This window comes from Buteo buteo, chromosome 18 (genome assembly GCF_964188355.1).
Source record: "Buteo buteo chromosome 18, bButBut1.hap1.1, whole genome shotgun sequence".
In the NCBI taxonomy this organism is placed as follows: domain Eukaryota; kingdom Metazoa; phylum Chordata; class Aves; order Accipitriformes; family Accipitridae; genus Buteo; species Buteo buteo.
In genome coordinates this window covers 28858817-28883477 of record NC_134188.1, presented here as the reverse complement: position 1 = coordinate 28883477, position 24661 = coordinate 28858817, and the positions used below count along the sequence as shown (strand labels likewise).

General features: G+C 62.9%; 1 protein-coding gene across 1 annotated transcript; it reads left to right on the top strand.

Annotated features, from left to right (window-relative positions):
• Positions 1 to 1249: 1249 nt before the first annotated feature.
• ARRB1 (arrestin beta 1) lies at positions 1250 to 18809 on the top strand. The gene is made up of 16 exons (XM_075050311.1): positions 1250 to 1623; positions 9594 to 9624; positions 10691 to 10751; positions 11659 to 11703; positions 12324 to 12520; positions 13436 to 13495; positions 13616 to 13683; positions 14439 to 14574; positions 14662 to 14746; positions 14836 to 14908; positions 15367 to 15504; positions 15719 to 15802; positions 16225 to 16248; positions 17293 to 17363; positions 17675 to 17726; positions 18544 to 18809. Exons 1-16 carry the CDS (start codon positions 1604 to 1606, stop codon positions 18653 to 18655), a joined length of 1257 nt encoding a protein of 418 aa, XP_074906412.1. The 5' UTR covers positions 1250 to 1603; the 3' UTR covers positions 18656 to 18809.
• The last annotated feature ends 5852 nt before the right edge of the window (positions 18810 to 24661 follow it).

Genomic DNA, 24661 nt, shown 5'->3' with positions numbered 1-24661 from the left:
TGTGTGTCCCATGTTCCCATGTCCCTACATTCCCATGTCCCCATCTATGTCCCCATCTATGTTCCCATGTCCCCACATCCCTACATTCCCATGTCCCTGTCTATGTCCCCATGTATGTCCCCATCTATGTTGCCATGTCCTCATGTCCCCATGTCCCTGTGTCTCCATGTCCCCACATATGTCCCCATGTCCCCACGTATGTCCCCATGTCCCTACATTCCCGTGTCCCCATGTCCCCATGTATGTCCCTATGTCCCTATGTATGTCCCTATGTCCCCATCTTTGTCCCCATGTTCCCATGTCCTCATGTCCCCATCTGTGTGCCCATGTCCCCGTGTCCCTGTGTCCCCATGTCCCCACGTATGTCCCCGTGTCCCCATGTCCCTACATTCCCATGTCCCCATCTATGTCCCACGTCCCCATGTCCACGTGTCCCTATCTATGTCCCCGTGTCCCCACGTATGTCCCCATGTATGTCGCCATGTCCCCACGCATGTCCGCTGTCCCCAGTGGGAGAAGGCAGGTCCTGCTGCCAGCGGGGGTGACCATCCCCAGTGTCCCCGGGGCGCCCGCTGGCCGCCCACCCGGGGCTCGGTGACCCCGTGGGAGCCCTCGCCCGGGTCCCCCCCACAACGGGAGGGGGAGCGGACGTGGGGGCGGGCACACCTGGGTGTGCGTGTGTGTGTGGGGGGTGTGTGTGTGCACGTGGGGGGGTGTGTGCACATGGGTGGGTGTGTATGTGCCCATGGGGCGTGTGTGTACACACGGGGGTGTGTGTACACATGGGTGTGTGTGCACACACGGGGTGTGCGCGCACACGGTGCGTGTGTGCGCGCACACGGAGGCGCACACGCACAAAGGGGCCGGGGGGTGCGCGCGCGCGCGCGCGTGTGTGTGCAAGCACCTCCCCCCGTGTGTGTGCACACACCGGCGTGGGGGGGGGGGGGGGGCCCACGCGTGCACAGGTGCACCTGCGCGCGTGCGTGCGCGTGCGGGGGAGGGGGGGGCGGGGGGCAGCGCACACCCCCCCTCCCTCTGCGCGTGCACACACGGGGGTGCGCGTGGGTGCGCGCACCTGTGCGTGACCGCGCGCGCGCGCGCCCCGGTGCAGGCGGGGCAGCCCCTCCCTCCGCCTTGTGCCTTGTGCGGGCACGGGGGGGCGCACCTCCCCCTCCGTACCCGCGCGCGCACATTTCACCCCCCCCCCAACCCCCCCGTGTCCGTGTCCGCGTGTCCCCGCCTTCCCCGCGCGTGTGGCCCCGCGCGTGCCGCCGCCCCCCGCCCCGGGGGCCGCGCCGCTCGGGGGCGGGCGGGCGGAGGCGGCGGCGGCGGCGGCGGCAGCGCCCGCACCGGAGCCGGGCCGAGCCCAGCCGAACCCAGCCGAAAACAGCCGAACCCAGCCGAGCGGAGCCGAGCCCAGCCGAACCGAGCCCAGCCGAGGGGAGCCGAACGTACCCGCGCCCCCCCTCCCCGGGGCCGTACCGGGCCGTACCGGGCCCAGCGCCCGCCCCGCCGCCGCCTCTCCCCTCCACCAACCAGCCAGTAATTTTCCAAGCCCGGTCGGCGTTTCCCGGTTGTAGCCGCCCGGAGGATCGGCGGGGCCATGGGAGACAAAGGCACCCGGTGAGTGGGCCGGGGCGGGGAGGGGGACGCGGGCGGGGGGGGGGGCACCCCGGGGCGAGCAGCCCCGGGCATGGCGGGGGACGGGGAAGGAGGGCACGGGGGATCCCGGGACGCCGTCCGTCTCGGCGCTGCCCGCTCGCCGCCTGCCTCTTCCCGAGCCCTCCGGGACTGCCCGCCCGCCCCGGCTGCGGGCAACATCTGGCCACCGCTGGCCGGGGCTGAGGGAGGGTCCCCCGGGTCCCCGCCGGGGTCCCCCGGCTGCTGGGGTGCGAGGTGGGAGACAGCGGCTGCGCCCCGGCCCAGGGCTTGAGGCCGGCGGGGGGGGACGACACGGACACACGACACGGGGGACGGGACCCGGAGGCTTGGGGAGAGGGTCCTGCACCCCTGCCCGCCCCCCTGAGGGTCTGAGGCGGGTGCTCGGGGGCGTTATCGCTCTTTTCCCATCTTGATTTGGAGCCTGGATGGGTTTTTGGGGGGGGGGGTGTCACCCCAGCTCTTCCCACTCGTGATTCAGGTGGGAGCCTGGAGTGACCCCCAGGAGCCAGCCCCTGGTGTGCTTTCCCCCCCCCCCCTCCCTCCCCAGCGTTTTTGGGAGCACATGCCAGGCCTGGAGGCGCGGGCACCGTGACGGCATGCCGTGCCTTGGTCCCATGGGAGCCACCACGATGGCGAGCCGGCCTTTGGGGACCCCCGTGCCGATGGGGACCCTCCGGCCGCCCTGCGTTTCCCAGGGCCCCGGGTGCGGAGCGCGGCAAAGATGGTTGCGGCGAACGCAGGGACCTGCGGAGGTGCCCACCCTGGGATTTCAGGACCTCGGGGGAGAGCCCCATGACCCCCCCCACCAGCCCATGCATGGGGGGTCTGGGGAGGGTCTGGGGGTGTCTCCCGTGACACCCCCTCCCCAGCTGGCTCTGGCTGTCCTGGTGGAGTGGCCAAGGGGTTAATGCTCCAGCTCGGTGCCATCCGTCACCCTGATCCCTTTCTGACAGCTCTCTGTCCCCTGGGCCTCCCCGTCATTAATTATTTAGGGACAGGTACTTAGGGGTGCTCCTGCTCACCCCCAACCCTGGCAGGCAGGCAGGGGGGTGGCATTGCCCTCCCCTCGGTCCCCCCCGCCGCGGCACCTGGGCGTCAGGACCAGGGGGCTTCGGTGCAGCCGATGCCACCGCCGTGCCCTACGGCAGGAGGGAAGGACGAGGGGGTCCGGCCCTGCTTTGGCAGAACCTTCCAGAAACGCTGCAGCATTTCAGGGTGGCAGGATAGGATTTGGGGGCTCCCGCTGACCCCCCAGCATTGGGGGAGTCATCGCTGCCGGACAAGCTGCTTGGGTGCTGCTGCCCCAGCCGTGGCCGACAGCATCCGCATCCCCCCGGCTCAGCATCCCTAATTCTTGAGAACCGGCGCGTTGCACCCCTGGAGCAGGCGAGCAGCCCCCCAGAGTTGGGGGGCCGGGGGGAGAGCCCCGCTTTCACAGCAGCAAAGCTGGGGAATCCCTGGGTTGCAGCCGGTTCAGCCCCAGGAGATTTTCGGGTGCCCGGGGGAGCTCGGGCAAGCGGCGTTCCCATAGGCTGGCAGCAACCGCGGGCAGGCGTGCAGGCAGGAGAGGCATGAGCTGATCCCTGCCCACGCAGCGCGTACGGAGGGAGCTGGGGGGGGGGGGGGGGGCGGAATTAGGCTGACAAATCCCCCCCCTCTCCCCATCTTCCTTTCGGCTCCGTTTCAGAGCTCTGACCCCAAATCCACTTGGATTCATCCCAAAGCCACCAGAGAGGGGTCGGGGGGTTCAGCCGTGGGAGCTGATTTACCATCAGATACCCCAAAAGCGTCATTTCTGTTGATTCCTTCGGTGCCAGCGTGAGGCCACCTCACTTTTCTTGGGTGTCGCATCTCCATGTCTGCCACCGACCAGCCTCGGTGCCACAAGGTTTGGGGTCACCCTGCTCCCAGTATGGCCCTGGGTGCTCCACGCAGGGTAAAGATCCCATCCAGGGTGCAGGCGAACCCCCAGCGCGGGGTGCAGGAGCCGTCCCCGGGTTTGGTGGGGTGCTCGGGGGCTCGGCCGTTGCGGCTCCGTGCGTCATCGTGCCGCTGTTCCCAGCCTCCTGCCAAGCCCCCTTCAAAGCCCCGCGGTGGGAAGAGCCGGAGGAAGTGGCTCGGTGGAGTAAACAGGCGAGTTTGTGGCTGCTGGCACTGCCGGGGACCGGGCCAGCCCCGGCCGCCACCAAACACATTGCCTAATTATTTGCAGCTTCTCAAAAAAACACACATCAGCCCCCCAGCTCTTCCCATCCAGCACCCAGCCAGGCTGACCGCGGCCCCACAGGCACCCGCTGGCCTCTGTGGGCCAGTGGGATGCTCGGCCGGTGGCCCGTGGTTTGAGCTGTGGCTGAGGGTGGTTTCCCAGCGGTCAGTGGAGACAAAGCTGGAGCTGGAGCTGGGGAGGCACCGTGGTGGTCCCGGCGTGGCAGAGCCCACTTCGGTTGGCACTGGGCATCCTTCCGCACCCATCCCCCTGGCCCCACGGTCCCATCCTGCCCCTCTGCAGCATCAAACCACTCCGGGGCCAACCGGTCCCCTGGGGTGCTTTGCAGTCCTGGCATCCTGTGCATCCCTCTGGATGAAGCTATAGGATCCGGGAGCGGGACAGGGATCTCCGTTAGGAAGAGAAGGAGCCCTGGAAGGTGGCCCAGGAGGGGAGACTCCTGCTTCCTGGCTGTTGTTTGGAGAACAAACTCTGGTAATAACAGCAGGATCCAGACACATCCCGGATCCCACAGCCAAGGCGTTTCCTTGCCAAGGAAGCCGGCGGAGCTCCAGCCCCGCCGGGGGATGCTGCCACCGAGCCTGGCAGGGGATGCAGCGGGGATGCAGTGGGGATGCAACGGGGATGCGGGATGCAGCCTTCGGCCTGTGGGATGCTCTTGCTTTGGGATCGGCTGGTACGGCGCTCCGGGCTCGTCCCGGCACGGCTGGCACGGAGCCACCGGCCGCCGCCGCGGGGTTATGCCAGTGTGTGTGATGTGGTTGCTGGCGGCTCCGTTATCCCCGGAGGTCCCTTCTAACGCGGCTCTGGCTAATTAGATCTGCCCGCCGGCCCCATTAGCGTGAGAGCCAGTGAAAACGCCGGCTCCTCCGCCCCAAGTTCAAAGGCAATCGATGGCGTTGCCGTCAGACCCCGCTCCGATGCCCCGAGGAATCAGATCCTCGTAAATCTTCCCAACAGAGATCAAACGGACCCCACTCAATTATCAGCCACCAAATAAAGCGATCGTTAGCCCCCGGACGTGTGCCTAACGAGCTCATTAAGGTACCAGATCAATGGCAGGGAGAGGGCAGGGTAGGCAGGAGAGCAGGATGCGGCCTTGCGGCAGCGTGCCGGGGGGCTCGGGGGGCACCGGGGCTACTGGCCCACGGCGTGGGGCCACCGGGGGTTGGAAATCACCGACGGGCAGCGGCGGCGGCGGCTTCCTGCCTCGTGTCTCCGGCCTTTCGACACCAGGAAGGGCTGGAGGGGGAGGGAAGGCTCAGCGCTTCCTCCTTCCCTCCCTCCGGATCCGGCAGCGGGCGAGGGTCCCCCCCGACGTCGAGCGGATGCTGAAACGCGAGAGGCCACCGTGTCCCCGCGTGCCACCTTCCCCGCTTGCTCCCGTGGGTCCTTTCGGGCAGAGCTGGCTGTCGGGATGCGCGGCCGTGGAGGTCTTTCTGGGGGGCAACCCGGGCTCCTGCACCCGTCGCCTGAGGTCACCCCACATTCCTGTCCCCCCCAGCGTGGGGCCAGCCCAGACTCCTGCACCCATAGCGTAAGGGCAGCCTGGGCTCCTGCACCCACGGCACGGGGCCACGCGTGGCTCCTGCACCCACGGCATGGGGCTGTGCATAGCTTTTGCACCCGTAGCATGGGGCTGCCGCAGTGCTCCTGCACCCGTCGCATGGGGCTGGGCAGGTCTCGGGCTCTGTGGGGCTCCTGCACCCATAATGTGGGGCTGGAGAGGATTCTGCACCCATAGCATGGGGTCAGCCCAGGGCCATGCAGAACTTTTGCACCCGTAGCATGGGGCTGCGTGGGGCTCCTGCACCCATCGCATGGGGTTCTGCAGGTCTCGGGTTCTGTGGGGCTCCGGCACCCATAATGTGGGGCTGGACAGGACTGCTGCACCCATAGCACAGGACCACTGCAGGCTCCTGCACCCATAATGTGGGGCCAGCCTGGGCTTGTGCACCCGTGGCACGGGGCCACACAGGGCTCCTGCACCCATAGCCAACCCCAGGCTTCTGCACCATAGCATGGGGTTTTGTGAGGCTCCTGCACCCGAAGCGTGGGGCCACCCCAGGCTCCTGCACCCACAGCGTGGGGCTGCGTGGGGTCCCTGCCCTGCAGCGTGCGGCCAGCTCGGGTGGACGCCGGCGGTGCCGGGGAGGAGCGGTGAGTAATTGTTTCCTGCTCGGCACTTCTGCAGCACCCGCCATCGATCTCGCCTTGGCCGGGGTTCATTAGCGAGTTCGTTTGTGTAACGAGGGATGGGCAGGAGGCATCGCCGCTCCCTCCCTGTCCCCCCTCCAGTGTCCCTGGGGGGGTCAATGCAGTGGGATCGGCTCAGCCTCCATCCTTTGGCCGCGTTTCTTGGGGCTTCCCGGCACGGCTTGGGGTTAGGATCCGGCACGCCGAAACCTCCCTGCGCTGGCCCCGGTGTGAGCCGTCTCTGGGGTCTCCTCTGGGTGCTGGTCCCTGGGTAGGGGGGATGTGGGGTGACAGGCTGGCAGAGGATGCTCCCCACCCTGCTTTTATGCAACGCCTCATTAATTACTCAGAAAAATCCCCCTGTTAATTGCTCCGGGCTCTCAGGAGGATGGCATCGCCCCCTCCATCCCCAGCTCTCAAGACTGGGTGCTCTGATCCCCCCATGGCCTTAAAAAACAATTAATTAATTAATTGTGGGGAAGGGGAAATGCTGAGTAACAGCGCTGCCGCCCTTCCCTGATGAGCCCAGGCCCTTTATTCCCCCCCATTTATTTAATTGCAGCAGCGTTCCCATTAACGCCGGCTTTGCTCACGCCGGCGCAGGATCCGGAACCTCGCCCTGCATGCCGGGGACCGCGGTGCTGGCAAACCCTTGTGCCGAGCATCCCGCCCATGGAAAAGCTCTCCCATCTCGGCTGGGAAAACTCAACCCCCCCCCACCGCCGCCATCCCGAGGAGAGGCCACCCGGGAAGGGCTGGCGGGATGTTCCCGACGTTCCTGGTGGCTTTGGGACAGCCTGTGGGTTCTCCTGAGTGTTTATGTGCCCGGGAGACGATTTATCAACAGCCCTTGTCATCTCCTGGGGCTCATCTGGGGTCAAGGGAATAAGTGTGGGGATGCGGGCCAGCCCCCCCCCCAGCCAACCCCCAGTCCCTGTGCGATAGCCGGACCTCTGGAGTGGGTGATGCCGGGGATTTGCCGGAGCACCCAGCCCAGCCCCTGCCCTCCTCCTCCTCTTGCCTGGGCTTCCCTGGCATGGGAGCTGCTGCCGGAGGAGGCGGCAGGGCTGGAAGCGGATGAAGGAAGGGCCCTTTCCCAGCAGAACCAGGCATTTTTGCTCAGAGGGAATGCTGAATATCAGTAATCCCCCTTTTCCCCCCTTTTCCCAGTTGCTGTGTCTCCAGCAGAGGAAATCTCCTCCGCGCTGAGCCCCTTCCCTGTCAGGGCTGGGGAGAGCGGCTCTGGTCCCGGGAATCCCAGCCACCTCCTGGAATCTCCCTAGGATTTCAGGGATGGTGGAAGTTTGCTCCCTGAAGGAGCAACACCGCTTTGCCGTGCCTGCGTGGCGGGGCCGCATCCTGCTCCCTGGCCATGGACTTGGCAGTGATGCCTGCTGGGTGAGATGGCATGACGGGAGCAAGGGGGTGAATGTCCCCGGTAGCCCAGGGCTGTGCCGTGCTGTGCCGAATGCCGGCGCTGTGCTGGACCACCGAGGCTGGTGCTGGGGCTTGCTGGCACTCGGGAGTGCTCCTGGCACTGCTGTCCCTCCTGCATGGACCGACACGTGGGCATGGCTGAGGGTCACCCCAGCACCCAGGCTTAGAGATGTCGGTCACCCTGGCATGTAGGCATGAGGATGAGGATGGCCCTGGCACGGGGACAAGGGACACCCCAGCACAGGCAGCAGGACCCTGGATGCTCCTGTCAAGGCTGTGCTCGGTGCAGGGACGAAGCCACCGGCACTTGGCCGTGCCAGGACCCTTCCCGGTGTGTGCCCACACGTCCCCCAGTACGGTGCCCATGGCAGCCCGGTGCATCCCATCCCGTCACCAGGATTATGGCTCGGGCACCGTGTATCGGACCTGACCCAAACCGGCACCGCTCTGTTTTAATTCCCTGCTTGGGCCGAGCAAACCCACCGGCTGCCACTTTGCCTGCCTGCCCCTCGGCGGGGTGCAGGCAAGCGCAGGCAGCGGGATGCCGGCAGCTCTCCTTGGCCGTGGGGCGAGGGTCCATCCCGGCAGCGCCTGGAGGAGCCCCTGGTATTTCGGCAGAGCCGAGCAGCCGCCCTGGGAATTGTTTTTCCCAGCCTGAACCGCCGTCACTAATCTTCCCGGATGGTTTTAATGGAATTTAAAGGCGAGGAGGGATTATCCGAGGAGAACCCATTACGGGTGGCTTCGTGCCAGGGCAGGCTCTGAACAGTCTCTGAAATCAGGCAGTGCCGGGCAAGCGAGCCCTGCCTGCCCCTGCCTGCTCCCTGCCTGCAGCAGGCAGACTGGGGATGCTCTGGCTTTCCCGGCACTTGCAACGCCGCGGTGGCATGTTGGACCCACGGCTCCGTGGGGTCTTGCAGAGGGATTTGGGGGGGCAAAGGGGATGCCTGGGGGCTGTTCCCGTGATGCAGGGCGGCCCCTGGGATGGAGGATGGATGAAAAGCCCTGGGGACGGGAGCACCCCCCATCTCTCCTCACCTCTCTGGTGGCTTTGGGATCCATCCGTGTGCTCCACATCCCGTGGGGCAGAGGTGACGGTGGGGACTGTCACCCCACAGCCAGAGCAGGTGCAAATGTGCTGGGTGGGGGGGTTCATCCCTCGGGGTGGCCCCATCCTGGGTGATGCGTCCCCGTGGTCCCACGCTGCTTCCAGCTCCGCGAGCGCCCACAGGGCTCGTCCCCATCCCCAGGGAGCGCCGCGATGCAGCCTCGCCCCAACCCCCTTTTTAATATCCACGTGTGCGGCGCAAACCTTATTTTTAATTTGCTTTCAGGTAATTAGAAACAAATTAAAGCCATAAAGAGCGAGGAAGGTGCTGGAAGGCAGCTGGGTGCTGGGATGCAGCTCTGCAGCCTGCGGGCTTTGGGCTGCTGCCCATCGTGGTGGTATCTGGGCGCCTTCCCCACGCGATACGCTGTGCTGGCTTCCCGACACCTCTGTTTTCCAGAGCAGGGCGCTGGCAGCGGCTGCTCCTGCTCATTCATCGGGATGCCGCGGGTCGGCCAAGATCCTGGCACCCAGCGGGGTTGCAGGGGGCTGTGCCGCTTGCCGGGGGCTGCCCCTCCGCCGTGCTGTTCCCCAGCTTGCAGAAAGCCTGGCTTCACACAGCGGGGCCTTTGGGCAGCACCTCGCGCGGCAGGGTCTTCGCAGGGCACCTTGCATCTTACGTGACTCGTGCCTTTGCGTGGCACCTTGCTCTGCACCTTGCTCTGCTCCTCTCCCAGCCCCTTGCCCAGCGGCAGAGCCGTGCAGCCCCTGGGTGTCCCGTCCCGCTCCCCAGTGCCATATGGGGGCGAGGAGCAGGCTGTCTGTGCTCCCCTATGGTATATAGGGTCAGGTACCCTCACTCTGTGCCCGGAGCCGGGCATCGTGGGTCCCGTGCCCTATGGGGTCAGGTACCATCACCTGCCCGGTGTTGCCCTGGCATGATGGAAACGCATCCCGCAGCACCCATGGGTGCCCCCTGCCCCAGCCGCTAACCCCCCCCCCTTCCCTTTGCTCTTTTTGCAGGGTGTTTAAGAAAGCCAGTCCCAACGGGAAGGTAAGTGGGAGGCCGGTGGCTCCCTGGGGAAATGGAGGGGAGGCGGGGGGAGCCGGTGCTTCCTGGGGTGACCCCCCCCCTAAATCCTGCAAGCCCAGCCAGGAGTGGGGGACAGGCACGTACCCAAAGACGCCCCTGCAAGCTGCCTGAGCATCCTGCCACACCAGCGGGAAGGGAAACTGAGGCACGGCGGGGTTAAGGGGGGGGCTTGCCCAAGGTCAGGGGGTTCAGTCGGTGATGAAGCTGCCTGCAGCCCCCCCATGGGGTTGAGCGGATGGGCGCCGGGGTGCAGGCAGCCCTGCCCGTGGGGTTTTTAGGCAGCCCCAGTGTGGGTCTGGCAGTGTAACCCCCTGCCTGGCAGCTGCCTGCTCCTGCCTGCCCTGCACTGGAGGGAAAGGCTTATTTATTCAATCACCTAATGGGATGAGGCCGGGATCGGGAACTCACCAGCTCCAGCCAGGATCCAGCTGGGATTGCCGGGGCTGTGCGGTGGGAGGCAAATCCGATTTGGTGCCAGGGATGCTGAGCTGGTGAGCTGGGGACTGTCCGAGCCGGCGGCAGTGTGCGCTGGCACCGGGGCTCGCTCCCGGCTTGGAGCTGGTGGTCCTCTCCATCACACCCGGCATCTCCCGGCGTTCCCAGAGGAGGATGCTCCTGCTGACCCTTGAGTGATTGATGCGTCTGTGTCCCGTGCCTCAGTTTCCCCATCAGGAGAAAGTCGGGAGGGTGGTGCCGTGGGGCTCAGCCCATGGGGTGCCAGCTGAGGCTTGACCTTAACCCAAATGTCCCCAAATTCCAGGTGCCTCCAGATGCCACCAGGTCTGGGGACATCGGGGGGTCCAGGCTTTGCCTGAGACTGGGGCTGCGAGCGGGGGGGCTGGCTTTTGGGTGCTGCAGGGATGGTGTGCCACGTGGGGACCATGGGGGTGATGGACCCCAGTGGGTGGTGACCAGACGGGGGGACCCCAGGACACCGCCCGGAGCTCTGCCAGCACGGATCTGGCCATGGGAGCCCGGGGGGCTGCTCTGGGCATCCCTGACCCCCCATCCCCATCCCTCCCCACAGCTCACTGTCTACCTGGGAAAGAGGGATTTTGTGGATCACATCGACGTGGTGGATCCCGTGGGTATGTGGGGCTGGGGAGGTGGCGGGGCGGGGGGGGAACTCAGTTTGGGTGGGGGGATGTGCCGGGGTGGTCTGGGCTTGCTTGAGCCTCTGTGAGTGGGAAGAAGGGTTTTTGGGGAGCAGGGACTCCCCCCCGGGAGATGCCCTGGGGACGTCCCCATCCACTGGCAGCGGCTGCATCCCTAAGGGACAGCCGCTGGCGAAGCACCCGCGCCAGAGGAGTCAGAAAACAGCCGGTTTTGAATATATTCCTGTTTTATTACTCATTTAAGACGCCTGCAGCTTCCATGGATTAATTACCTCGGGAGGCAGAGCCCGAATCCCCCCTATCTCTCATCCTGCAGAGAGAAGGCTTTAAATAGATATATAAATTTAAAAAAATACATAAATATTGAGATGTATCTGTCTCCGGTGGCAGGCGCATGGCTGGTTGCACATGAGGAGCTGGGCACCGCGGGGCTCCCGGGGTCCCTGGCGCGGCCCCCCCCGTGTCTGTCTTTGTCCCCTGGGTGCAGCGGGTGCAGCCTGTCCCCCTCCTGCCACCGTGTCCCCCACCCAGCCCTGGCTGGTGGCTCTGAGGTGATGCCTCTCTGTATAAAGGGGACCTTTTATATGTCACACGTCCCCTCCTAACCCTGCTGGCGTGTCCTTTCCTAACCCTGCCAGCGTGTCCCCTCCCACCTTGCCTGCACGTCCCCCCCCAACCCTGCTGGCATGGCCCCCGACCCTGCTGCCACATCCCCTTAACCATCCCAGCGTGTCCCCCTGACCCAGTTGGCGTGTCCCCCTGACCCAGTTGGCATGTCCCCCTGACCCTGCCAGCGTGTCCCCGTGCCCCCCCCAACCCCGCCGTGTCCCCCTCCCGTCCCTGCCGGCGTGTCCCCTGACGCTGCGGTCTTCCCTTGCAGACGGAGTGGTGCTGGTGGATCCCGAGTACCTGAAGGAGAGAAAAGGTAACGGCTCCCTGCGTGGCACCACCGCAGGGGACGGCCGGTGTCCCTGCGCGTTGGCATCTCTGGGCCCTTGGGTGATGTTTTCCAGCCCCCTGTCCCCACGGTGGGTGCCCTGTCCTGCAGAGGATGGGGGTCCTGTGGTGGGCACCCCAAGGCACATCTGGCTGGTGCCCGGGCTGCATCCCCATCTCCCCACCATGGCACCTCCTGGGAGCCACCACCACTTCCCAGTGCTGGTGGGACCGGGATGAGCCATGATGCCACCACACCATGATACCACCATGCCCTACCACCACACCATGATGCCACCACACCATCATGCCCCATGCCATGATACCACCATGCCATGATGCCACCACACCATGATGCCACCACGCCATGATACCACCATGCCATACCACCACACCATCATGCCCCATGCCATGATGCCACCACACCATGATGCCCCATGCCATGATACCACCATGCCATACCACCACGCCATGATGCCCCATGCCATGATACCACCATGCCACGATGCCACCACACCATGATGCCACCACGCCATACCACCACGCCATGATGCCCCACGCCATGATGCCACCCTGCCACCAACCTCCACCCCTTGTCACCCTCCCCAGTCTTTGTGACGTTGACCTGCGCCTTCCGCTATGGCCGCGAGGACCTGGATGTGCTGGGGCTGACCTTCCGCAAGGACCTCTTCGTGGCCAATGCCCAGGCCTTCCCCCCGGTCCCCGAGGAGAAGAAGCCCCTGACGCGGCTGCAGGAGCGGCTGATCAAGAAGCTGGGCGAGCATGCCTACCCCTTCACCTTCGAGGTAGGGTGGCAGTGGGTGACAGTGCTGCTGGGGGCTCTTCCCTTGCTGCTGGAGGGGACGGTGACCCCCCCCCCTCCAGGGACATTGGGCTTCCTTCTGGCCCCGTAGGATCATGGTTGGGGGTGAGATGCTGCTACCCGTGATGAAGATGCAGCTTTTGTTAGTGGATCTTAAAACTCAGGAGCAAAAAGCAGCCACCGGTGGGGAAACTGAGGCATGGGGTGCATGCTGGCACAGCGGGTCCATGCCCTGAGTGTGACCAGGGCAGTGACACCAACCTGGGGTGCTCCCCCAAAGCAAAGCAGGGCTTGGGCAGCTCTGGCAGGGAATGGTGGGGGGGAGAAAAACCCCCATTTTGTGCTCCCGCACCCCAAATTTCCTGATGCAGCTTTGGCAACAGCAGCTGCTCCCGTCCCCCTTGGAGCCAGGGGGGACCTGGTGGCATTTTCCCGGCTTGAGCCCTGTGGGCTCGCAAACATCCCTGAGCCCCAGTGAAACAATCTTAATTCCTCCAAATCCTCCAGATTAACAAAAAAAACCAACCCCAAGCCCATGGATTTTCCTAACCCTTCAGAGTTTGGGTCTGGCGAGGCTGAGCTGCTGCCCAGGATGGATTCAGAGCGGGACTTGGGTTGAAATATGGCCAGAAGGAAAAGGGCACCGTGCAATTAGGAAATGCAATTAGGAAAATGAGGAAATCCTTCCTGGCTGTCCTCCCCCACGACAGGCAGGAAGGGGCAATGCTGGCAGCGCCAGGAAAATCCTGGCTCTGGTGCTGGTGCTGGGGTGGCACCGGGAGGGGATGCAGTGCCCAGCCCCACAGCCGAGCGGGTGATGCCGTGGGTCTCCACGGCAAAAAGCCGGCTCAGGGATGGGGGTCCCAGCCCCGCTCCTAACCCCCCCTTTCCCTTCCAGATCCCCCCCAACCTGCCTTGCTCCGTCACGCTGCAGCCGGGCCCGGAGGACACGGGGAAGGTAAGGTCCACCCATCCTTGTGCCACCGGGCAGTGGTGACCGGCTGTTGGTTGGGGTCACCTTTTGTGGGGGTGCAAAGGGGTTTCTCTGTCTCCTTCTCTGCCCCCTCCTGGTCTCCAGGCCTGCGGCGTGGACTACGAGGTCAAAGCTTTCTGTGCAGAGAACCTGGAGGAGAAAATCCACAAGAGGTGAGCGGAGAGGATCCATCTAGCCTGGGTGGGAGCAGCATCCTCGGGGTGCTGGCTGGGGCTATGACCCCCAGTATTGGGAAAGGGGCACCCCAGTTTGCTACCCACAGTGGGCGAGATGCGGCTGGGATGGAGGTGTCCTCCACGATGAGGCTGGAATGGAGATGTCCTCCACGATGGGGCTGGGACAGAGATATTTGCTAGGCTGGGGCTGGAGTTGGGGTGATGATGTTCACCAGGATGGAGCTGAGACAGAGATGCTCTCCAGGCTGGGGGTGGGATGGAGATGCTGTCCGGGGTAGGGATGGGATGGAGATGCTGTCCGGGGTAGGGATGGGATGGAGATGCTGTCCGGGGTAGGGATGGGATGGAGGTGCTGTCTGGGGTAGGGATGGGATGGAGATGCTGTCTGGGGTAGGGATGGGATGGAGATGCTCTCCAGGGTAGGGATGGGATGGAGATGATCTAGGATTTGGGATGGAGACATCTGAGGCTGCGCTGCAGGCAAGGAGCCCAGCCCTGCCATGACGTGGGGCCACGCAGGCAGGCTGGCACGGCCGTGGGGCTGCCCCCTTGCAGCCCAAGCGAGCTGGGCATCCAGCCGGGACCTCCCATGCCATCCTTCTCCTGACCCAGCAGACCAGAAGAAAAGAGGGATTTGACCCCAAAACGGGCCAAGAAAGAGGGTAGCCTGCGGGCAGAGGTGCCTGCAGGCAGCCAGACGCCTGAGTTCTCCTCTCACCATCTCCTCCCAGGAACTCGGTGCGCTTGGTGATCCGTAAGGTCCAGTACGCGCCGGAGCGACCCGGCCCCCAGCCCATGGCAGAGACCACCCGGCAGTTCCTCATGTCGGACAAACCGCTGCATCTCGAGGCGTCCCTGGACAAAGAGGTGGGTAAGGACCAGGGAGGGGACACCGGTGGGGTGACCCCGGCGAGGACGGGGACCTCACCGTCCCCCCTCCTTTGCTCCCCACAGATCTACTACCACGGAGAACCCATCAGTGTCAACGTCCATGTCACCAACAACACCAACAAAACAGTGAAGAAGATCAAAATCTCAGGTGAGGAACGGGACATTGCCCCCCCCGGCTGCTGTCCCCATCCCTATGGGGGCCCTCCCTGACCCCCGTCTCTCCATCTCTCGCCCCAGTGCGCCAGTACGCCGACATCTGCCTCTTCAACACCGCCCAGTACAAGTGCCCGGTGGCCGTGGAGGACGCCGAGTGAGTACCGGCTGCTCGGGGACATCGCGAGGGGCCCCAGGGACCTCAGAGGAGCCTTGGAGGACTCCTGCCCCAATGCAGCACCTTCAAAGCAGTGGGATGTTGTGCTTGGCAAGCGGGTCCTGGTGGGAGGAGCGGGGAGATGGAGACCCTTTTTTTGATGGCACCCTGGGGGACGTCACCCTCCATGTCTCCCCCAGCCAGAGATGAACTCCAGGCTGGGGCAGGGACAGAGATGTCTGCTGTGTTGGGTCTGGAGTTGGGATGGAGATGTTCACCAGGCTGGGGCTGGGGCTGGAGATGTCCTCTAGGTTGGGGCTAGGAAGAAGATGTCCTCCAGGCTGGTCCTGGGAAGGAGATGTTCCCCGGGCTGGGGTGGAGATGTCCAAGGTGGCCGGTGGGGTTGTTGGAGCTGGGGGGGAGCTGGGGTTCCAGCTGATGGTGGCTGTCATCCCCAGCGACATGGTGGCCCCAAGCTCGACGTTCTGCAAAGTCTACACCCTGACCCCCTTCCTCGCCAACAACCGGGAGAAGCGGGGGCTGGCGCTGGATGGCAAGCTCAAGCATGAGGACACCAACCTGGCCTCCAGCACGCTGTGAGCCCCCCCCGACACCCCCCCTGGGGCTTCTGCTCCCTCCAGCAGTGCTGGGGGGGCTTGGGGGAGGACGGAGCCTGGGTGGGCATCCAGCTCCTGCTCCAGGGGTGATGCTCAGGGTAGAGGAGACCCGGCGGGGGGACCTTCAGGAGGATGGGGGGGGCTGCTCCCCATGGACATCCCCTTGCTGATGCCCACCTGCCCCTTCCTCCAGGTTAAGAGATGGAGCCAACAAGGAGATCCTGGGCATTATCGTCTCCTACAAGGTGAAGGTGAAGCTGGTGGTGTCACGAGGAGGGTGAGTGTTGGGGACCACCCCCCCCCCCGCACCCCCTCTCTTCCCTTGCTCTCTCCTTCAGGCTTGGGACCGGCCTCGGCGCATTCCCCCCGGGATGCTGCGCGGTTCCTGGGGGTGGGATGGCGAAGCTGTGGCAGAGCCCAGCTCTGGGCAGGGTGGCCCTTTCTGGTGACACCAGCGTGGTCGTTGCCGGGGGGCGTGTGTCATTAATCCATACAACAACCCTGCTCCCCCCCTTGTCTTTGCCGCAGCCCCTTTTGCAGGATGGGGCCCTGCTTGCAGCCCTCCCATGCCGCGGATGGGGCCCGTCGCCCCCCCCAAACGTCCCCTGGGACTCAGCAGCGTGGGGGGACACAAGGTGGGGGGGTCGCGTGTCCTTGGGGAGCGGTGACTAATTTGTTGTCTCCTTTGACCCATGCCAGCCTGCTGGGAGATCTCGCCTCCAGGTAACGCTCGCACCGCTCCCCCCGAACACCCCCGAATCGCTGCTGCAGCCCCCCGTTGCACCCCCTGGGTCCCCTCCGCTGCCACCCTGACCCCACACTTGTCTTCGGGATGCCACCGCCGTTGGGATCACTGGCTCACGCGAAGCCAAAAGCCAGGCAGCCCGCAGAGATGGGGCTGGGGTGGTGGGGCTGGGGATGTCGGTGGGGGTCGGATCCTGCATCCCCCCTGCCCTGTGCCAGAGCAGCGGGGCCGGTGCGAGAAGGGACCATGGGTGCTGGTGGGGACAGTGAGCAGAGCACGGAGGTGGCTCCTTGGGGCTGAGCATCTCTGGCCGTGGGGAGGAGAGTCTCCGGGACTTTCCCGGTCTCCATCCTCACATCGCTCCCCTCCCGTGGGGTCCCACAGCTCCCCACGCCTGCCTGTCCCCACTCGCTGTTCCCAGGGGATGCCGGGGCTGTAGCTGACACTGACAACAAGCTTTTCCCCCTGCTGCAACACGCCTGCGGGTGGAAGAAGCAGAGCTCTGTCCTACCCCATCCCCAGAGGAGCTCAGGGCTGTCTTTGGGCTGACCCACCCTGCCATCGCTGTGCCCGCTGAGCACTTGGAAACTCGGTGCACCTCCTCCATCCCTCCCGCAGCGCCGGGGTTGCCCCAGACCCCGCTGCCGTTCACATGGCGCTGCCGGCACGCAGCCTAAACCCGGGGGATTTGGATCCCCAGCTGCTGCTAAGCTGTTAAAAGGCAGATTTTTTGCTGCGCTGATCTCCTCCCTCGTGCTCTCTGGCTGGCCCAGCTGCCGGCCCCGCAGCCGGGGTGGGGGGGTTCTGCTGATCCCAAACCACGGCGTTAAGCTCAAGCAAGAAGCACGATAGCTGTAAAGAGGCTATGCGGAGGATAATACAGGTTTTTGCCCGGCTTTGTGGTCTCCCCAGCAGCTGAAATGTGGGATGCTGCTCTGTGCCCCCCCCCCAGCCCCCAGATTTGCCCTGCCCTGCCTACAAAGCGCAGGCAGCCCCGTGCTTTACCCCGGCATCTCTTGCAGCGACGTCGCGGTGGAGCTGCCCTTCACGCTGATGCATCCCAAACCCAAGGAGGAACCGGCACACCGGGACGGTGAGTGTCTGGCCCTGGGTGTGGGGCAGCCCCACTTTGGGGTGGCGGTGGGTGGGGGGCACAGAGGGGTTAGCCCACTCCCCTATCCGTGCCAGCGAGGCTGCCGTGGTGCCTGATGGAGATTTTCTCTTCTCGTCGAGCCCGTGGTAATCCATTCACAGGGCAGCAAGTGCTGGGGCTAAAACCACTGGGGTGCCCCTATCGCCCCAGTGCAGCCAAACCCCGGGGGGGTCGCACCCACCCGGTGGGACGGCAGTGACGACCCCGGTGTCCGCGGTGACTAACCCTGTGCCATACTTCCCTCTGTTCAGTTCCAGAGAACGAAGCGCCCATAGATACAAATCTGATAGAGCTTGACACAAAGTAAGAGACAAAAAACATCCCCCCCGGGGGCTGTGTGGGGACGCGAAGCATTTACAGAGGTTGCATGGCACCCCCCTAACCCACTAACACCTGCTGTGCCGTGCCGTGGGATCGGCACACAATAACTAACCCTGCACGCGTAACCCGTAACGCATGCCGTGCCCCTCTCTCTTCTCTTCCCTCGCCATCTCCCTGCACGGCTTTCCAAAACACAGGAGAAACTGCAGTAAAAAAGCGTCCGCCGGGATCATGTGTTGGGGGGCTGAGGGGGGGGGGGGGTGTCCCCATGGATGGGGGTGCATGCCCTGGGGCTGGTGATGCTGCGGCCGCGTTGCACTGACTGGGTTAATCCCAGTTCGTACTGGAATTAGTGGTTTGGGGAGGTTTTTGCAGTGCTCCGCCAACCCAGCCGCTCTCTGCGGGGCTGCGGTCCTCCAGGAGCGGAGCGAACGGCGCGGACAGTCCCGGTGATGCCGCGGGCTGCCGACGCGGAGCTGCACCCACCGCTCTCGGGCTACACATCGCTCCTGGGCTGCTCAGCTTGCTCACTGAGCAAGCACCGAGGCAGCCACCTATTTGGGGGCATTTTGGGGGCTGCAGAGGGCAGGTAATGGTAAAGCTTTGAAAAGCGAGGCTGTTTGCTGAGGGATGGGGTTTTAAGAGCCCCCTGAGCTGCTGAAATACCGCGGTGTGGATCGAGCACGCCTGCCTTCGCTGTGCGAGCCGGGACAGCCTTGCGGTGGGTGCCCCCAAATCCTGGGCTCGCTGTGCCCCCTGTCCCCCCCCGTAAAGCCCCTCTCCCTTGTGTCTCCGCTAGTGACGATGACATTGTGTTTGAAGACTTCGCCCGCCAGCGACTCAAAGGTATGAAGGACGACAAGGAGGATGAGGAGGAGCGGACAAACTCCCCGCAGCTCAACGACAGATAAGCGAGCCCCCCTCAGCTCGCCGGGCCGGCACGCGCCAGTAACACCCGTGCATTAGGCTTCTTCTCTTTTGTATAATTATTAATTTTGTTTTCTACCTGTACCGGGAGCCTATGGATCGCCCGATGGCGACAGCAATTATAACCTTCCAGCTGTGCCGTGTTGTCACTCTTCATCCAGCTGCCAGAGCTGCTGTTTCCCTTGCAGGGCACGGCCGGAGGGGTGCTGGAGGCAAGGGGGGGGGGTTGTGGGGTCGCGGCACCCCTCACCTTAGCCCCCCGCTCCCCGTCCAGCCCCCTGCCCCTTCCCTCCCTTGCACTCAGAGCCCTTTCCTATGAGCTGCCTCTTTTATGCGTTTTATATAAGTCCAGTCTCAACACCAGTTTGCTACAGGGAAGGGGGGGGTGGGTCGCAGCAGAACTGGGGGGGGGGTCTTTTCTAGGCAGCCTGCTCGTGGGAAAGGGCACCCACGCACCTCGAACGTCCCCTCCTTTGTCCCTCCTGTCTGGCCCTGCTGCATGCGTTCCCTCCCCGGGATGCACGAGCCTGGCTTTGGCCCTTGGACCCTGCCCGAGCCCCGAGCCCAGCTGCTCCCCGGCAAAGGTTCGACCCGGCACCGGGGTTTGGAGCCGGCAAGACGGATGGGCATCGCTCCCCCTGCTCTTACCCTCAAATCCCCCTAACGTGGCCAACCCCGGGGGTTTATTCTTCAGCTGCGTTGGTTTTTACACCAGTACAGCCTCCCCGGAGGAAGCGAGCTCAGAGCCGTGAGCCGCCGGGTAATGCCGGCGGGCTTGGAGCTGGCAGCGGGGAAGCGCAGCCCCCGTGGGTCCGACACTTGCTCTGGAAGAGGCTGCAAACGCCTCTTCTCAGCCACAGCAGGGTCACGGCGTAACGACCTTCTTCCCAGCGGGGTTACACCGGGGATGCCTTGCCCCCCCTCCCCCAAGCTGCAGAGCTCCCCTGGTTGATGTTTTCCCCCCGATCTGTGCCTGCATGGGGTCAAGCACCTATTTGGGGGTGGGGAGGGGAAGGGGAACACAGTGTTTGCCACCCTAACCAGTGTTTCACCAGATGCTTGTGCCTCCTGGCTTGGCGGTGCCCGTCCTGGGGCTCCCTTGCTGGGTGCCCGGGATCCATCCCACCCCACGGACCCCCACCGGGGTCTGTAGCGGTCTCGGGTCTCCCACCACCACCCGAGAGGCCGTTCTCACTATTTATTGTGCCGTTGCGGTCAGCGTTGTCATCTGAGAGCAACCCGTGGGGCTAGCTCCATCCCGCCCTGTTCAGGGGGGATGCAGAGCTGAACCCCCCCCTGTTATTTTTGGGTAAAGCTGATGGGCAGCGTGGTACTTCTTTTTGTAAAGTGGTTACTTTGTACTGTTCATGGATACTTGCTTCTTTGGTTTCTCCACCATATCTGTGATGTTTCTGTGTTCTGTCAAATAAATTATTCTAGTTTATTAAACTCAGAAAAAAAAAAAAAAAAGAGTCCCAGCGCCTGGACACTTCTGTTGGCTCAGGACAGGGGAGCTGGCACAGTCCTGGGGTCTTCTACAATGTGGCACTCGATCATGGTGCCGGTGGGGGTACGGAAGCTCTCGCCCCCCCTCTCTGCCGCTCTGTCCCACCCCAGCAAGTCAAATGCAAACTCACGAGAGCAGATTTCCTTGTCGCAGCATCTCACGGTCCTGCTGCTCCTCTCCTCAGCTGCACGTTTCCTCACTAGCAAATTATTTATGCATTAACATGTAAGTAAGTCTCCAGCAACGTCCCAACTCTAGCCCCGGCATTTCCAGCACCCCTGCGGCTGCTGCCTGCCTGTACGTCGGTGCTGGGACACCCCTGCCCGCTCTCTGGGACTCGGTGTTTGCCTCAGCTGCCCCTCTGAAACCCCCAGATCCTCTGGTCTGGCTGGAGGAGACTTTGGTCATCGTGCCCCCCCTGCTCCCCGCTGTGTCCTGGCTTCCAAGCTGACACAGACACAGCAGGTAAGTGCCGGCTTGGCTTCTGTCCTCGGCTCACACCAAATGTCCCCGTCTGTGTGTGCGCTCTGCAAGCTTCAGGCTGCAGCAGAAACCACAGAAATTGATGCTAAAATGCCACAAGGCTCGCACCAAGCTGTCTTTTACACGGAGGGAGCACAGGAGAGCCGCCTGCCCAGGCATGATCCGCACAGCTCCCACCACCCCAGCACCCTCGTCGCTCTCGGCTAACATCTGAAATCTTGGGTCATTTGGGTGAGAAATGACTAACGCAGCTTCAGCCCTCCCTGCCTGGGCTCCCTGCCAGCAGAGACAGACATCCAGGGCAAGGCATCGAACCAACGCGTCGCTCTTCACGACGGGCTGTACCCTGCCCCAGAAACGCCGGCGTCTCTCCATCGGCTGGGATGCCGTCCTAAAAAACCAGCGCAGATGGACGCGGCCACCACGGGGGATCCTGCTCCTGTCCTGCTTGTGGCCGCTTTGCCGAGCCCCCCTGCACCCCCCTGTCCCCATTGCTGCCCTGATGACAGCCTTCCCCCCGCAACCCGGGGTGCAGAGACATGCAGACGTTTCAACGGGAGCCAGGGAGGAGACGAAGATTTCTGTATCCCGCAGCAGGGACTGGGCATGATTTTGGAGATGAAATGCGAGGCCACGCGGTACCTGGCGAGCACGGCGGACTAACGAGCTCCTTGTTAAACAAGCAATGTCTGGTCTGCATCCTGCTGAGGAACTCCTCGTAGCTGATGGTTTAAGAAGTTGTGCCCTAAAGGTTGGCACTGCAGGGCTCGATACATCCAGGAGCTGGCGCCCACAAACATGAAGGAAGACCAACCAACACAGCATTCATCATAAAACCCAACCTCCTGCAGCAGCCCGACGGCTGTAAAAGCTGAGGTCTCTCCACTGCTGTGCATTTGTACCCAGGGTAGCAGAAGGGAGGAACGACTCCCAGGGGTGATGCCGAGAGCTGGATACCATCCCTGTGTCATTGTCCTGTGGGACAGGGCAATTTGGATGGCCCTTGGTTCAAAGGGAGGTGTCCCGGCCTCAAGGAGCAGAGGATGCTCCAGCTGCCGGGGGAACAGGCACAGACAGGCACTGCCCTGTTAAATCCAGCCAAGGCCAGCCCGTGCCCATCTTCTCCCCACAAATATGGCCCAGCACTTTTAGAGGGCAATGCAATGCCTCGAAGCAGAAGTCCCCAGTCCTTAAAAACATCCAGACACCCTCCAAAAGCACTGTTGGCAGCAGTGCTGCAAGCATCAGCCTCTTCCCAGCCCCTGGTGTAGCAAAAAATAGTGGCATTAAGTTTCCCTCTGCTCTCACAAGCTCTGTTAGGTTAAACCAGAGAGGAAAGCTCTGTGGGCAGCTTGCCTCAGTGAAGACGGGGGTCCTGGACGACCTTTCTGAGGTCCCAGGGAGAGCAGAGGTTGGACACATCCATGTCCAACGCAGCTGTGAGCTGCCCCTTGCCACACTGATGCCGTGGGGAAGGAGAGACGATTCTTAAGTCGGTCCGTCTCGGGGGCATCAACATTTGTGCCGGGGGCAGGAGCCATCCCAACCTTCCCCACCAAGGGCAAATCTGGCTCCAGTAAAGCCACGGTCCCTACAGTCACACAACCAGACTCTCTGATAAAACATTCCGGCTTTGCCTGAAGGTCCACGTGGTGCATTTCTGGGAGAAATGCCCTTACCACCCAGTGCGAGTTCTCCAGCGTCATGTTTAAAGGGAGATCCCTCCTCTGTGCCTAATCCCTTTCTATGGCAGCTGCAAGTACTTAATATTTTGGACATCTCCAGTCCCCTGTCAAATCTGGTTCAAGCTGGACAAGCAGGCTTAAGTTATTTTGGGAAAGAAAGAAAAAAAAAAAGGGGGAAGTTTAGATGAGTACAAACTGTGCTATTGCTTAAGCCCCATTTCTCTGGAAAGCTAAGCAAGTTTGCTTCCACTACCTGCATCACCATGACGTGGGATGGGGTCAGGCTTGGCCCTGCTGCTTCTGCTTGCCAGCTCCTCCACCACGTCCCTGCAAAGGAGACGGCGAGGCAGGCGAAGCCTTGGTTGCTGGGAAGACTGCAGTGGTCACCTCTCCTCCTCAGAGCCCACCTCCTCCAGGGCCAGACTCTCACCCTGGTGGGTGTTTCCATCTAAAAACCGCGTGTTGTGGAGGAGCCAAGAGGAGCTGGAGCAGTGGAGCTGCTCACCTGAGTTTGCCAAATCTCCTGCTCCCAGGCATGCTTGGAAAAGATCCCGTAAGCACCAGGATCCTGCTTGGGGAATCCTCCATGCCTGTGTACCCATCAGCCACACGCTGCCCTTCCTGGGACCGTACCTAATGCCAGCCTCGGGCCAGAAAAGCCACATCCTAAAAGAAAAGCCACGTCCTAAACTCAAACCCAGTGGTGTCAGTGCAGGGGAAGGGCACACTGTGCTCTCCCACAGCAGGCAGGAATACAATCAATAGCAGAGGTAGAGAGACCAGAAAGCCAGGAGCCCTCCTAGCTACCCCTCTCCAGGGCAGAAATCCTCCCAGGCCCCTGGCCAGAACCCATTCACACCAGTTTGACATTGGCGCAGCTGTACTGGTTTTGCTGGGGACCCTCCAGGGGTGGAAAGGAGGACCAGGCATTCCCTCCTGGGCTCAAACAGGCTTTTTTCTTTGCTGGTACAGCAACTGCTGCTGCTGGCAGTGACACAGACCTATGGCTTTGGTAGGTGACGAAGCATCAAACCCCCCGGCCTTGGGGCAGGACGTACTCCCCCCGTTTCACACGCTGCCACGTAGGCAGGGATGGTTTTGGGTGCGGAATGGAAGAGCCCGCATGGCTTGTGCTGGGAGGCGAGCAGCGTGGAGCTTCCCCGCATTATCATTATGGTGTAGATGGGAGCAGGTTTCAGCCTTAGCACATGCAGGCAAAGGGCTGTTGCCATGACCCAGAGCAGTTCAGCACACCGCCTTCCCAGCGCCAAGGCTTCCCCAGCCACTTCAAGCACCGTCCTCACAAAATACAACCTTCACCCCGACTTGCCCAGCATCCTGCCTGCCCTCAACCTCCATCCCCCACCTCAGCTTACACCCAGAAAAGTGGGGAGCTCTTCACACCCCTCCTCTGAGGGAAGCAGAGCGGCAGTTCCTGACCCCAGAAATAACTGTGAAAAGGTACTTAGAAGCACAAGGGGACAGCAAACATTGGGTGCTGGAACAAAGAACAGAAGGCAAACAGCATGGCAGGCCCTGTGCAAGCATTTGCACTGCAAGATCCAGGCTGGCTGCTCCAGTACAAGCAACCCCCAGCAGCAGAGCACGCTGGGGTCCCCCACATTGTGGGTGAGCACCCCCTGCCCGCATTCCTGCCCTGCCCCGGCTCTTGACTCCCTCCCCAGCTCCTCGATGAAACATGCTGTTTTTCATGTTCAGGATAGGGAGCAGTTCCCCCCCCCCCCCCCCAAATAACACCTTGGTAACAGTGTAGGCGTTGGCAAGAGTCATTGCCTGGCTTCCTCAAGCCCAGGAATCATATTAGCTCAATCAAATTTAAACTTTCAGGTGGTGGGAAAAGAGCCAAAAGATACCAAGGCCTTTTCTTAGACTGGGTGCTCTCCAGTTACACAGGGGGAGGGCAAAGCTTGTAGGAGGTTGGGGCTCAAAAGTTTGTTCCTGTTCCTTTTTGCAGGCTGCAAGCAGGCTGCACTTGCACTGCGGCTTCCGGAGCGGAGGCCACTGCTCGTGACACACACATGTGATGAAATGCCAACACCCTGTGGGGTGTGCAGCCTTCCCCCCAGTGCTGCAGGCCTGGAAAGCGGCGGGTTAAGTATGCCACAGATTAGCCCATTTCCTCAAACTGTACTCATGCTTTTTTGTCTCTTTGCTTCTAAAAAGTATGGTGCAGACACGACATGGGTCTACGATAAAATGACAGCAGGATGTTCTCTGCTGGCGGACGCAACCAGAACTACAGGCTACTACACAGTCACAGCTATCATTTGAAGGCTGGTACACAGGACAACAAG

Excerpts from the sequence above, each read along its gene's own strand:
- ARRB1 (XM_075050311.1), top strand. The coding sequence starts at position 1,604 with ATGGGAGACAAAGGCACCCG. Across the intron at positions 1,624-9,593 it reads ATGGGAGACAAAGGCACCCG|GGTGTTTAAGAAAGCCAGTC; the intron begins GTGAGTGGGCCG and ends CTCTTTTTGCAG. Across the intron at positions 13,496-13,615 it reads GCCCGGAGGACACGGGGAAG|GCCTGCGGCGTGGACTACGA; the intron begins GTAAGGTCCACC and ends CCTGGTCTCCAG.